General features: G+C 35.2%; 1 protein-coding gene and 1 pseudogene across 8 annotated transcripts in view; both read left to right on the top strand.

The window, feature by feature from the left end:
* IWS1 (interacts with SUPT6H, CTD assembly factor 1) overlaps positions 1-14300 on the top strand; it is a 72600-nt gene that overhangs the window by 43687 nt on the left and 14613 nt on the right. For all 8 annotated transcript variants that reach the window (XM_090278973.1, XM_090278961.1, XM_090278970.1 and 5 more), the window contains 5 exons: positions 7752-7849; positions 8941-9091; positions 10074-10156; positions 11962-12091; positions 12943-13060. In XM_090278973.1, coding sequence (XP_090135099.1) covers positions 7752-7849; positions 8941-9091; positions 10074-10156; positions 11962-12091; positions 12943-13060 — 580 coding nt within the window. The remainder of the gene's footprint in view (positions 1-7751; positions 7850-8940; positions 9092-10073; positions 10157-11961; positions 12092-12942; positions 13061-14300) is intronic.
* LOC150021799 (oligosaccharyltransferase complex subunit OSTC pseudogene) lies at positions 2500-2925 on the top strand (annotated as a pseudogene).

Genomic DNA, 14300 nt, shown 5'->3' on the forward strand with positions numbered 1-14300 from the left:
ACCAAAAAAGACCCTTAATAGGCACAGCAATCTTGAGCCAGAAGAACACAGTAGGAGGAATCACAATACCTGATATTAAGTATACTACAAGGCCACTGTAATCAAAACATTCTTATACTGGCATAAGAACAGACATATAGATCAATGGAACAGAAAGCCCAGAAATAAACCTTGGTCTATATGGTCTACTAATATTTGACAAAGCGGGAAGGAACATAAAATGGAGTGAGAAGAGCCTCTTGAACGGATGGTGTTGGGAGAACTGGACAGGGATATGCAAAAAAATGAAACTAGACTACCAGCTTACACCACACACCAGAATAAACTTAAGATGGATCAAAGTCTTAAATGTAATCCATGGCACTATAAAAGTCCTAGAGGAAAACATAGGTGGGAAAATTTCAGATATCCCATGTAGCAATATTTTCACCGATACATTTCCTAAGGCAAGGGAAAGAAAGGAAAGAATAAACAAATGGGACTACATCAAACTAAGAGATTCTGTTCAACAGAAGAAAACATCAGCAAGATGAAAAGGAAACCGACCATATGGGAAAACATTTGCTAATGATACCTCAGACAAGGGATTGGTCTCCAAAGTATATCAAGAACATACACCTCTCAACACCAAGAAGACAGACAACCCAATTAAAAAATGGGCAAAGGATCTGAACAAACACTTCTCCAAGGAGGATACACAGAGGGTCCATAGACGTATGAAGGAATTCTCAACATCAGTAGACATCAGAGAGGTGCAAATAAAAACCACAATGAGATACCACTTTACACCAGTCAGAATGGCCATCATCAAATCCACAGACAACAAGTGCTGGTGAGTATGTGGAGAAATGGGAACCCTAGTGCACTGTTGCTGGGAATGCAGACTGGTGCAGCCACTATGGAAAAGAGTATGGAATTTCCTCAAAAACTAAAAATGGAACTGCCTTTTGAACCAGCAATTCCACTGCTAGGATTATACCTGAAGAATTCTGAAATCCCAATTCAGAAGAACTTATGCACCCCTATGTCATAGTAGCGCTATTACAATATCCAAGTGCTGGAAACAGCCTATGCCCATCTGTAGATGAGTGGATTAAAAAACGGTGGTACATTTACACAATGGAATACTATTCAGCAGAAAGAAAGAAGAAACTCCCGCCATTTGTGATAACATGGATGGAATTAGAATTATGCTTAACGAAATAAGCCAGGCAACGAAAGAAAAATACCATATGATATCACCTAATATAGGAGACTCAATGAACAACACAAAGAAATGAACAAAATTTAACCAGAGACATGTAAACAAGGAACAGAGTAACAGTTATCAGGGGGTGGGGGTGGGGGAGAAGAGGGGTAAGGAGGGGGAAGGGTTTAGTAAAGGAACTAATATAAATAACTCAAGGGCATAGACAACTAGGTGGGGATTGACTGTGGGAGAAGGGGTGGGCTGGGTGGGTGGGGAGCAATGGGGGAAAATGTGGGATATCTGTAATAGAAAAACAATAAAAACAAATGTAAAAGAGAGACAACGAAAGACACTATAATGCTAAAGAAAAAGATTTGTGATAGGCAACTTCTGTCTAGCAAAATGTGCTCATAATCAGAGGGACAGGGTAGCAAAGAATCACTAAGTCCAAACCAGGAAAAGACAGAAACCTAAAGAGGGTAAGCTCAGCATTTAGAACTGCTTTATTTGGGATGTTTTCCTGTCCAGGCTGAGAGGCTGATAGTATTTTGATGTCCTCAGGGCTCAAGAGACTAAATTTGAAGGTCAGGGCCTGCTGAGGCTGGAGGACCCTGAAAATCCCATGCTGTGGGACTACTGGTATTAAGGGTGAACTGTAATTGAAATAGCCTTTACCCAGATTTTAGGCCAACTTTGAGTAATCTAGCAACGTAGACAACCTTGGTTTCAGGAATTTGATTCCAGTGATTATTGACCTGTCAGCTAGTGTTCTTAAGGGATCTGGCATATGCAAACAAATCCTTTTAGGGCAAAAGGAACATAATTGTAGGCCTCAAATTATTTCTATAGTGTTTCAAATACACAGTATGGTACACCGTGGATAGTATTAAAAAGAAACAGTAAAAACAGACAATAGAAATAGACCTAGTGGCTCTAGATAAAGGAATTTTAGATATGTTCAGGGAGATAAAAGATTAAAGTTTTTTCAGAACAATTTTTTATTTTTATTTTTAAAAAAGATTGTATTTATTTACTTTTAGAGAGAAGGGAAAGGAGGGAGAAAGAGGAGAGAAACATCAGTGTGAGAGAGACAGACACATTGATCCGGTTGCCTCTCCTATGCCCCCCATTGCGGACCTGGCCTGTAACCCAGGCATGTGCCCTGACCAGGAATCGAACTGGCCACCTTTTGGTTTGTGGGGTGACACCCCACCCACTGAGCCACACCAGTCAGGGCAGAGCAAACAATTTTTTAAAAGACAAAGCAGATTTGGGAAAGAACCAAGTAGAAATTCTGGGCCACCATCAACATGGAGACTTTGCAGCAAGTCCCATTTTTAGTGTTAGAATACCCCACCCTGAAGCTGAGGAGGCTGCTCTGGGTGCATATGCCCTTGGCCATGACAGTGTATGCTCTGGTGGTGGTGTCTTACTTTCTCATCACCGGAGGAATAATTTATGATGTTATTGTTGAACCTTCAAGTGTTGGCTCTATGACTGATGAACATGGGCATCAGAGACCAGTAGTTTTCTTGGCCTACGGAGTAAATGGACAATATATTGTGGAGGAAATTACATCCAGCTTCCTGTTTCCAATGGGAGGTTTAGGTTTCATAATCCTATACTGATCCTGTGCTCTAAACATTCCAAAACTCAATAGATTTCTTCTTCTGTTGAGTTTTGTCATGGCGGGAGTATTCATAAGAATGAAACTGCCAGGCTATCTTATGGGTTAGAGTCCCTTTTGAGAAGAAATCTGTGGATACTGGGTTTGTTCCTGTTATTGAAGTTTTAAAGGCTGAACCAATATCCTCTGGTATGATATATGGAAAAAGATGAAAAGCAGTAGAAAAGAAGCAACTTGTAGAAAACATGGGAAGCATATTAAAGCTCAGACTAGAATATCTTCTTGTTTTCAAAGAGACAAGCTTATCACACTTTTTTCCTGCTGACCTAAACTGATACAAGTGATGTTAAGTGGCATTTTTTTTTCCTCAGCTTTTAATTTTTTTAAGAAAATACACTCTTTCTAAAACTGTAATATTGAATAGAGTGATTATTTTTTACAACCCTATTAACATTTTTGAAGATGACATTTCTGACTTTCAGAAATTAATGTAAAATCCGGAAGCAAGATCTCATAAGCTGAGTACTCTGGGCAGCTGATGAGATTTACCTGTGGTACTTTGCCTTTAAACAGACTGTATGACAGTACATTATTTCAGGTATATATGTAAGACTGTTTCCTGAAAATAAAGTGTATGAAAGGAGCAGGAATAAATTATTTTTCTAATTAACAAAAAAGAAATTCTGGAACTGTAAAAATTTAGTAACTGAAATTAAAAACTTGGTGAATGAATTTAAGAACAGGTTAGATACATTTGAAAAGAAAATAAGTGAATTGGGAGATAGGATATAAGGAATTATTTAGAATGAAGTATTGAGATATATTAGTATGTAAATGTGAAGGAATAAAACATAATTTATACAAGAGAAGGTTTAACATAGTGAATTAGAATCCCAGGAGAAGTAAAACATTTACATAGCATAAGCAATATTTAAAGAAATACATAAAATTATGGATTTAGAATTTCTACAAATTATGAGTAGGATAAATAAAAGGAGATTACCTAAATACATCATAATAAAATCAGAAGCAACCAAAGAAAACGGTCATCTTTCCAGCCAAATGGGGAAATTTCTTCAGTAAAAGAGGCCACAATTGCATTAACAGCTGACTTCTGAAGAGAAACAATAGAATCGATTAACTGCAAACTTAGAATTCTATTATATTCAGCAAAAACACTTTTCAGGAATGAAACATTCCCTCTTATTTCATCTTATCAATATACCACTGAAGGACATATTACAGGCAGAAAGAAAATCTCAAGTAGAAGGTCAATGATGCAGGAAGGGAAGAAAAACAAAAGTATGTGGGTAAGTCTAAATGAGTGTTGTCTACACAAAATAGTCATGTCTGGTGTGGTTTTAAATATATGTAAAATTAAACTATGATATTTACAAATTGGGAATATACATGGAATTGAAATGTTCACAGGCCTTGGCAAGTATTTGTGAAAGTACATTAGACTTTAGTAAGTTAGGGTGCCCATTGTAATCTAAAATGAGCACTAAAAAGATTAATGTAATACATAACTTCCAACCTAACAGTGGAGGGGGGAGAGGGAATAATAAAAGCTAATCAGTCCACCCCAGGCTGGTGTGGCTTAGTTGGCTGGGGCATCATCTAGTGGAATGAAAGGTTGCAGGTTTGATCCCTAGTCAGGGCCTGTACAAAAGGCAAGCAATTGATGTTTCTCTCTCCCTCTGTCTCTCTGTGTCTTTTTCCCTCTTTCCCTCTTCTTTCTTTCTAAAGGCAATGAAAAAATGTTCTTGGGTGAAATTTAAAAAGGAAAAAATCTAATCAATCTGAAGGAGGGCAGGAGAATAGAGAAAAAAAATTAAGCAGGGGGACAGTTAGAAAGTAGTACATAGTAAGGTAGCAGTAGCAGATTTAAACTTCGAATCTCAGAAATTACATTAAATTGAATTAAATGCTCCAATTAAAGGACAGAGATAGTCAGACTGGATTTTAAAAAATCAACTGTAGCCTTGGCTGGATGCCTTAGTTTGGTTCTGTACCCCGAGAAGCTACTGTTTCAATTCCCGGTCAGGGCACATACCTAGGTTGCAGGTTCAGTCCCAGGTAGGGGCGTGTATGTGAGGCAAGCGATTGGGGGGGTGGTGGGTGTGATGTGTGTGTGTGTCTTCCCCTCTCCCCACTCCCCCTAAGGCCCCACCTACTCTCTCTCCCTCCTTTCCTCTCTCTTTCTTTAAAATCAATAAACATATCCTCAGATTTAGAAAAACAAAGAAAAAACTAGCTATATGCTAATTTCAAGATTGACCTGAAACAAGATATTGAAAATTAAAAGGATAGAAAAAGGTACTTTATCTGAACATCACCCAAAAGATAACAGCTGTAGCTATATGTGTAGCAAAGAGATAGACTTTAAGGTATAATAGGTTTTAAAATTGTACCTAGCAATGTTCCTGGTAACATGGCTTTAAATATGTACACATAAAACAAAAATTGTCAGAACTACAAAGAGAAATGGACAGATGTATAATCTACATGGAATGTGACAGAGCAAGCAAACCTAAAAACTGCAGAAGCATTTTTTTTTTTTTTAAATCCTCACCCAAGGATATATTTGTTGAATTTAGAGAGAGAGAGAGAAACATCAATTCTAGAGAGAACATTGACCTGTTGACTCCTGTACACTCCCCGACGAGAGATTGAACCTACAGTCTTTTGGTGTACAGGATGATGCTCCAACCAGCTGAACCACCTGGCCAGGGCAGAATCTCTTTTTATATATATAATCTGGACTAAAGGTTTTTCATAATTCTAAAGGTTAAAAATTTCTTCTATGGCTTGTGCTTTTATTTTCTTAATGGAGTTTTTTGATGAACAAAACTTAATCTTAACATAAATCACCTTTACCCATCCTTTCCTTTATGTTGAAAGCTTTTTAATTTTAAGAAATTTTTTCTTGTCCCCAGGGTCATAAAGATATTCTCCTCAGTTACTCTCTAGAAGCTTAATTGTTTTATCTTTGACATATAGTTATACAATTCACCTGGAATGGTTTTTTGTGTGTAGTATATAAGAGATAGAGTCAAGATTCTTTCTCCCATTTAGAATATTCAGTTGACTCACTTCATCCATTCTCACTACAGTATAATGCCACCTTTGTCTTATATCAGGTGTCTGTATTTATTCTCCAGTATGTTTCTGCAATATCTCTTCTGTTGATTTCTTTATCCTTGCACTGTTAATAATTTTTGATACTTAGTTGATTATGTCCTCTAAGCTTATTATTCTTCAAGATTGACTTGGCTTTTTCTTGGTTCTTTGCATTTTCATATAAATTTTAAATCAAACTATTGCAAAAAATAGAAAGTAGAGACATTTTCTGAATGCTGTGAAATGAAATTGAAAATTAGTAACAAAAGTAGCAAACAAAACACCCTTGCCAGCCAGAAATGTAAAACTTCCTTGTTAAACAGGTCTTGGGATAAAATTTAAAATAATAGAAAAAGAACAAGTTAAACCTAAGGAAAATAGAAAGGAAGAGGTCACCCAGCAAATATTTGAGAGCCTGTATGCCAGAGATTGGACATTGACTTCATAAAGCTAATTCTAAGTTAAAAATCATTTTACAAGAATAAGATATGTTTCTCTAGTTTAGAGAATTAACATCAACTTCATAATAGGCTCATTTCTGTGAGGAAAACATACTTCCTAACAGTCTTTGGGAAGGCCTTTGTAAATGTGACATAAAAGAAGTTATAAAGAAAAGATTGATGATTTATTTCAATTACATAAAAAATAAATTATGCCCAGAAAATATTACCATAAACAAAAGCAAACTGTACAAATGTAAGGATTGTGTGGTTCCTGTCACTTGTGGAGGGCTAATTTTCCTATATTTTAGAGGTTTTTTAGAATAGGCAGAGGTTATTGAGAGTTCACAGAAAATTACAAATGGCTTTTAAACATGAAAAAAATGCCCGACCTTACTTATAATAACAGAATGCAAAGAAAGCTGCACAGATGCCTTTGTTTTTCAGTCCAGAGGTTGGTAAATATCTATGTTTGATAACCTATGAAGGTGGGAAAACAAGTGCATTCATGCCTTACTGGAAAGGAGACTTAATTGGCATAACCTCTGTGGAAGACAGTTTGGCAGATACTTCTCAAAATTTCAAGTACACATACCCAGGTATCAGTAGGGAAACGTATAAACAAATTGTTGTTGCAGTCATGGGGTGAAAGTCTAAAACCTTAAAAACTTTATGCTAATAGGACTTGGTCTCCAGATTCTATTGTTATATGTGGAAGGTGCATAGTGGTACAGCAGTCCCTCTATTGTGGTTCACTTAGCGCGGCCTCACTGTATCATGGGATTTTAAAAAATATTCTATTTAATTATTTCTTGCGGATTTTTCGCTATATCACGGGATTTTGCGGTACTGTATACGTGTGTTAAAGTTACGTAGGTTTGTGTAGAAGGACATAAGTAGTGTTTATAAAAGTGTGGAAAAGGTTAATAAGGGAGTAGGAATGGTTTATAAAGCCTTAAAAATATATAAATACTAAAATACTAAATAAAATACTAAAATAAATGTAAGGTTCCTACTTCGCAGATTTTCACCTATCGCGGGGGTTCTAGAACATAATACTCACGATAAGCGAGGGAATACTATGTATTGTACCTAATGTATATGCTGCTATTTGTATAATAAAAGGGGTAGCGAATATAATATGTGTAGAAGTGCTTGTATAAATGGCTATATCTGGAAGGTGACACAAGAAAGCTAATAACCTAGTGGCTAGGGTGGGAGGGAGATTTTTTTTGCTATATACCTTTTGATACCTATTTAATTTTTGTTCTCTGTGAATGTATTGCAGTTAATGTACAAAAATTAAGAGCAATTATACAGAAGGAAATCTAATGTTGTTGTGATAACTCTGGCTTACTCATCCTGCCTTTAGGGTTTTAACCAAGAAGATTTAGAAGAAGAAAAAAGTGAAACACGGGTTAAAGACGCTGAAGATTCAGATTCTGATGATAACATAAAGAGAGGAAAACAGTAAGTTGGTTTAATTAAAAGGAATTTTTAAAGAGAATATATAAAGTAGAGACTATCAAACTTTTTTTTCTTATTTTGGCTTTTGATTAAGTATAGGAAGGAATCTGTTCCATTTTTCTCCCTTCTATTTCTCTATATTAGAGTGCTGTCCAGAAATTATTTGCTCTTTTTACTTTTATTTGCCCTGTGCTCAGTTGTGGAGGTTTATGTTGCCATGCTCTTAATTTATATCTCACCAAGTAAGCTCTTCTGAAAAATGTACTGTATAAGTAAAGCTGATTTGTGAGTTCTGATGGGAATAAAGCTAGTCTTAATTACAAAATATTACTTGATTATATTTCACATACTTCTGTTGAGATGGTTGTAATCTGTTTTAAAAAATCTGGTAGTTTCTTGAAAGGTGCCAAACAGGATGATACATTAGCTACTGTTATGCTTTAAAAAATCGTTTCCTTTTCAATTCCTAGTGACATGATGAAAAAGTTTGGTAATACCTTTGCAATTTAAATTATCACATAAATCATATCTCGTGTATATGGTAGTGGCATAGAACAAGTGAACTCTCTTTAAGTGTAATGATTCAGGTGAAAGCTCTTAGCAAGTCTGTAGGTATCCAACTTTATCTCAGTCATATTATGTTTTGGGTTGTACCACTGAAAAGCAGCAGTTTTTTTTTCTTTCTACTTATTCTATAGAAGACAAAAATACCCAAATAATTGAATGCAGCTCTATTTCCTCCCAAAAGGCAATGCAGCTAAAACTGAACCATGAAACTGCAGGTAGTATACCCTGAATGAGAACTTCAAATTTGAAACGTTATTTCTCAAGCTGGTACATGCAAGTGTTAATATAATATAAGAAAATTTAGGGCTATTAATGTTTAGTGTATAATAATTGGGGTAGTACAGAAGTTAAACATAAAATCTAGGATCACATGCTCTGGTAAAAGCAAGTTATAAGTACTTGTACTTTATAAGAAAGTAACACTCCATTGAATTAGAATTAAGAAAGTTAGTGGTTTTTAACTGTAATCTAAGGAAATGTATATTTAAAAGGTAATTTGTATATTATTTGATTTTGTTACTGCTTAGTATGGACTTTCTGTCAGATTTCGAGATGATGTTGCAGCGGAAAAAGAACATGAGTGGCAAACGCAGACGTAATCGTGATGGTGGTACTTTTATTAGTGATGCTGACGATGTGGTGAGCGCCATGATTGTCAAAATGAATGAAGCTGCTGAGGTGAGTTGACTCACTTCCAGCTTCATCTTCCTCCCACGTAATTGTTGTATGGCTTTTTGGGGTTTGTTTTTTAGCTTAACCCTTTCTTAAACTACATTTAAGATACTTTTTTTTTTTAAAACAAATCATTTACTGTTGTAAGTTTTAAGCACAGAAATAATTTAAAATTTTTAGTAACATGTTTAGGAAAAAGTGAAAAGACTGAGTATTAAATGAGATGAACCTGTTTAGCCTAATGGCTTTGCTAGTTTTATGGGGGAATGATTTTGCTATCGAGTTTGGCTGGTTTACCGAAAAAGTTTAATGTTTTTTCACATATAAAAAGTCATAAACTCATGTTTAGTATGTTATAAGCTCATATCATTCTTTTACTTCTGATTAAGAGATAGCATTTAACTCATTGCATTTTAAAATTCTCCTATTTTTAAAAGTATTATGTTTAAAAACAAGCTGTGATCTTTTGGAGTCACTTGCTGAAATATTTATGCATTCAATGATATGTGTCTAGAATTGGTTTTTAAATAATTAAAGGTTGAGGGTAGATAGCTAGAGAAATAGCTCAATAAGACTAACCATGTATGTTTAATTGTTAAAATGTACAGTACATGACAGAAGTCGATTATTTTGTTTTCTATGTTTGTAGAACCTCTTCATTAATAATATTTCATTATCATACAAGCCTCCCAGCTGGAAAGTTACTTCTGAAGATAATGAACTCTGAAAACTTACAATTATGCCATTTTTTAAATTAAAATTGTTTCTCTCAATTTGTAATTGCTAAAGCTATTGTAATAGTTTTATGTGTTTAATTGACACAGATACAGAATTTGGGCTTCTACAAAAAGTCCATTTATTACTTTTGTTAGTTTTTCAGAGAAATTGCTGCATTATTTTACAGTTTAGAATTATAGTGGTTGTAATTCATTATTAACAATGGCTTTTTCCTTTTTTAAAAAAAAAAAATATTTTTCTTCCTGGATAGGAAGACAGGCAGTTGAACAATCAAAAAAAGCCAGCACTGAAAAAATTAACATTATTACCTACTGTGGTCATGCACCTTAAGAAGTAAGTGTTGTTTATTGAAAAAATCTTTTCCTTTTAATAATGATAGTCAAACTATGTACAGTGTTCTGGAAATATTAAAGAACGATTGCCTTCTGTCAATTTATAGAAGAGTAACAATGAATAGCACTTCCTAAATTATGTTACTTTCTCACAGTTTCTTTTTTTTCTTGTAATTTTTTTTTAAATCTTGATTCCTGGTGCAAACAGAACAAGTAGCAAACTGGTATTAATGAAAGAAAAACTTGGAAACAACTAATTTTGTTTATGGACAGTTTTCAGACTAGTAAAATTACATCTGTTTTCCTAGTGTGAAAGAAAACAGAACAAATCCTGGGAGACTGGGGCACATATTGTAAAAGGCTTATCTCACCTCTCATATCGTGAACTTGTCATTGGTCATTCTGGAATAAGGACCCTTTCTTGATAGATCATTGTTACCAAGGTCTTTCATCATTTTTGTTGATATGCCTGAACAATTTTGACTGCTCCCTGAACCTAGCCACAGCCTACTTTTTGATGGCTATAGTGAAATGCACCAGTGCACCAACAGCATGGCCTAGGACTTTCCACTGGAAAACTACTACCTCTGTCTATCCCAACGGACGATTGTGTCAGATTTCATATATATATACACACAAATGAAATCTGTCCAGAAAATGTTCAACCATTGTTAATATAATGAGAACAGTTTGCATGACATTGATGTAACCTGTCAGCCAAGGGGAGTGGACTGGAATGTGCATGCATGAACAGTGATCTACTTCACTGGACTAGCAAGTGGGGGGCAGTAGATGTCGTTGAGTGCGCGTGTGTACTATGTGGCTCTCGCATTCAAAATGACTGAGTGAGTAGGGCAACAAATCTGCATCAAATTTTGCGTTAAGCTTGAACAGTCCTCTGCGGAAACTATTTGGATGATCAGAAGGCTGCAGCTATGGGCAACTGGTAATTGACAGATTCATCATGACAACACACCCCTTCATGCATCATATCTTGTGTAGAGTTTTTTGGTGAAACATCAAATCACCCAGGTGACTCATTCCCCCTGCAGCCTAGATTTGGTACCCTGTGATTTCTGGCTTTTTCCAAAATTACCTTTGAAAGAGAAGAGATTTCAAACCATCGATGAGATTCAGGAAAATACGATGGGCCAACTGATGGTGATTAGGAGAACTGTGAGGGGTCCCAAGGTGTCTCCTTGGAAAGGGACTGAGGTGTCATTGTCCTATGTACAGTGTTTCTTGTATCTTGTATCTTCTTAAGTAAATGTCTATTTTTCATATCAAATAGCTGGATACTTTCTGGGCAGACCGTTTGTGTGTGTGTGTGTAATGTCATGTTTTCTGGTAACAATTGATTCTAGTACATAAAACAATTTAAATAGTATTTCATTGATATTTTTTTCTGCTATGTGGATCGAATTCTCCCTGGTGTCTTGCACGATTCTGAGTTTTCTTTCACCTGAAACAGTTTCAGAATCATTATTCTAATTGATTATAGTTGTAATAATTGGAGCTTATTATTCTTTCTGTCTGTACCATTTATATCAGCATTAACCTGTCTTGTGTAGTTTGGGTTTATTTTGTTTTTAAGAAATCATCTTTGCCTATTTTTGAAAATAGCTAAATTTCATATTGCTTTTGAAAACTATGAATAAGATGCTTAGTAAATAATGAACACATGAGTAACTCTGTAGGAGGAATTTTTTGGAACATCACCTAATATGTGAGAAAATCCAAAGGAAACTACAGTAGAATAGAATCAACAAATATTGACTTCACTTTTTTTAAAAATTATTATTGCAGGCAGGACCTTAAAGAAACATTTATTGACAGTGGTGTGATGTCCGCCATCAAAGAATGGCTCTCACCTCTCCCAGATAGGAGTTTGCCAGCACTAAAGATTCGAGAGGAGCTGTTGAAGATTCTGCAAGAGGTTAGAGGCAAATAATCTGATTGTTTGCTCTTCATTAATTATCTAATACATTTTGTATTATCACAACCTATTTCACCATGTATTTATACATTTGCTCTGCTATCATCTGAGAGAAGAAGGGTTTTATTCAGTATGTTTTTGGGGAACATACCAAAATAAAATGAGCATAAAAGAAAGGCCTGATAAATTTCATGTAACTATAGTATTGAAGGAGAAAGATCCTGGAATACCTGTAGTTTGTATATATAGTAGTACAGTACTGGGCATGTTTTGGAGAGGAACTTGAAGTAAAAAGATCACCAACTTCAGGGTCAGATAACCTTGTGTTAGAATCTTAAGCTGGGTTTCTTTTACATGGCTGTGACACCTTGGTCAAGCTACTTAACTTCTAAAGGAATTCTCAAGGAACCTCCTTTGTGCTAGGTGTTCTTATTCCTCACAGAAAACCTGCAAGGTAGGTGTATTGTCTCCATTTTACGGATGAGGAAATTTAGACTCAGAAGTTAAATGACTTGTTCAAGGTCACATTGCTAGCAAATGGCTGTGCTTGAGTTCAGGCTGAGGTCTTCTTGATTGCTAACTCTAGTATTAAACTGCTAACAGAGCTGAGTATGCTTAGTTCACACTTTTTACATTGTTAAGTTTTATTTGGACTCAGCAATAATACTGAACTCTCAACTGTTGATATGAACACAAAATATCCTTGTATTCAATGTCTATAGATCCTGAAAATGGAATTTTTTTGTTACTTTATTGTGAATGAACCAGGTCTCAGAGGATTCTCCAGAATAGATTGGCAGGACTCCCAGTTTCTGAGTGAATAATGTGTGTGCATATGTTTATGTTCTCAGCTACCTAGTGTGAGCCAGGAGACCCTGAAGCATAGTGGGATTGGACGAGCAGTAATGTATCTCTATAAACATCCCAAGGAGTCACGGTCCAACAAGGACATGGCAGGGAAGCTCATCAGTATGTACATTTTGTTTTTGTTGTATTTGTGTATGTATAAAAGCTAACTATATTGTTACTAATACTCATTTTAAATGAATCAAAGAAGTAGAATAGAAAAAAATTTTTGGTAACTTATGGTACCAGCTTTTTCCCCTTAGACTTAAAAAGCTCCTCAGTATATTTAAGTGTGCGATCCAGTATTAAATACAGCAAGTAAAATGATGAATTTTCTAATCATAGATCAAGAGCATGTAGTGAGAGAGGCATTAGAAAGCAGGCCCTAGCATTAGTCATACCTGGGTTCAAATCCTGGATTCACCACCTACCTTACTGTATATCTTTATGCTCATGGTTTAAACTTTAAATCTTGGTTTTCTCCTCTGTAAAATGGAGAATTATGTGTTCACTTTCGGTTTTTGTAAAGGTTAAGTGAGAATATATATACAACACAATGCCTAGCACATAGTAAGTCCTCAGAAAATGTTAGCCACTACTGCTATTGTTACTTTTATAATGGTCTTCCAAGTCTTTTTTATATTTTTATTTAATGATACCAGAGAAGTCTTAACTGCCATGTTGTTTATGAAAGCCTTTATATTTAGGAATGAAAAACGAGCATTTTCATCATTCTCCTTAACTTTTCCTATGCTTCATGTTGGACCGGGAATTTTAAACTTCTAAGCTAGATCGAAAAGCAACTACTTTTGTATCTGAAGATAGTAATTATTTTTCTATTGAATTTTTAAGAGTATCTAAAGCTTTTAGGGACATTTAAAATTCTTAATAAACCAGAGAAGTATCATATCTTTGATCCTGTTAATAATTATCTGTAATTTACTACCCTAAATAATAAGCTTTTGATGCTTTTATGCAGTGGTTCTCAACCCTGTTTTAGCCCTAGACTGAGAGAAGCAGAACATTCCCACTGATTAAGTCCTTTACACTGAAAAAATAATACTCATGACTCATTATCACAGTGATTCTGAATCCATGGGTGATGTTGGTAGGTCACATTACAAAGATATTTAGACCACTCCATTGAACACTTCCTACTTCCTTATTAGTTTGACAGCACCTTTGTTCTGTCTGTAAAGGTCATTTATTGTTTTGATAGTGTATTAAATACAGGAATAAGCTACATTGTGTTTGAAAATAAAAACATAGTATTGGTACCTGTGGATTTTTACTAACTAAATGGTGGGCCTGTAGTACTTTTTTCATGTTTATCTTGGCAGCATTCTTAAATTTAATGATGTCC

This window comes from Furipterus horrens, unplaced genomic scaffold (assembly GCF_987537825.1).
Source record: "Furipterus horrens unplaced genomic scaffold, mFurHor1.1.pri manual_scaffold_1, whole genome shotgun sequence".
NCBI classification, from domain to species: Eukaryota; Metazoa; Chordata; class Mammalia; order Chiroptera; family Furipteridae; genus Furipterus; species Furipterus horrens.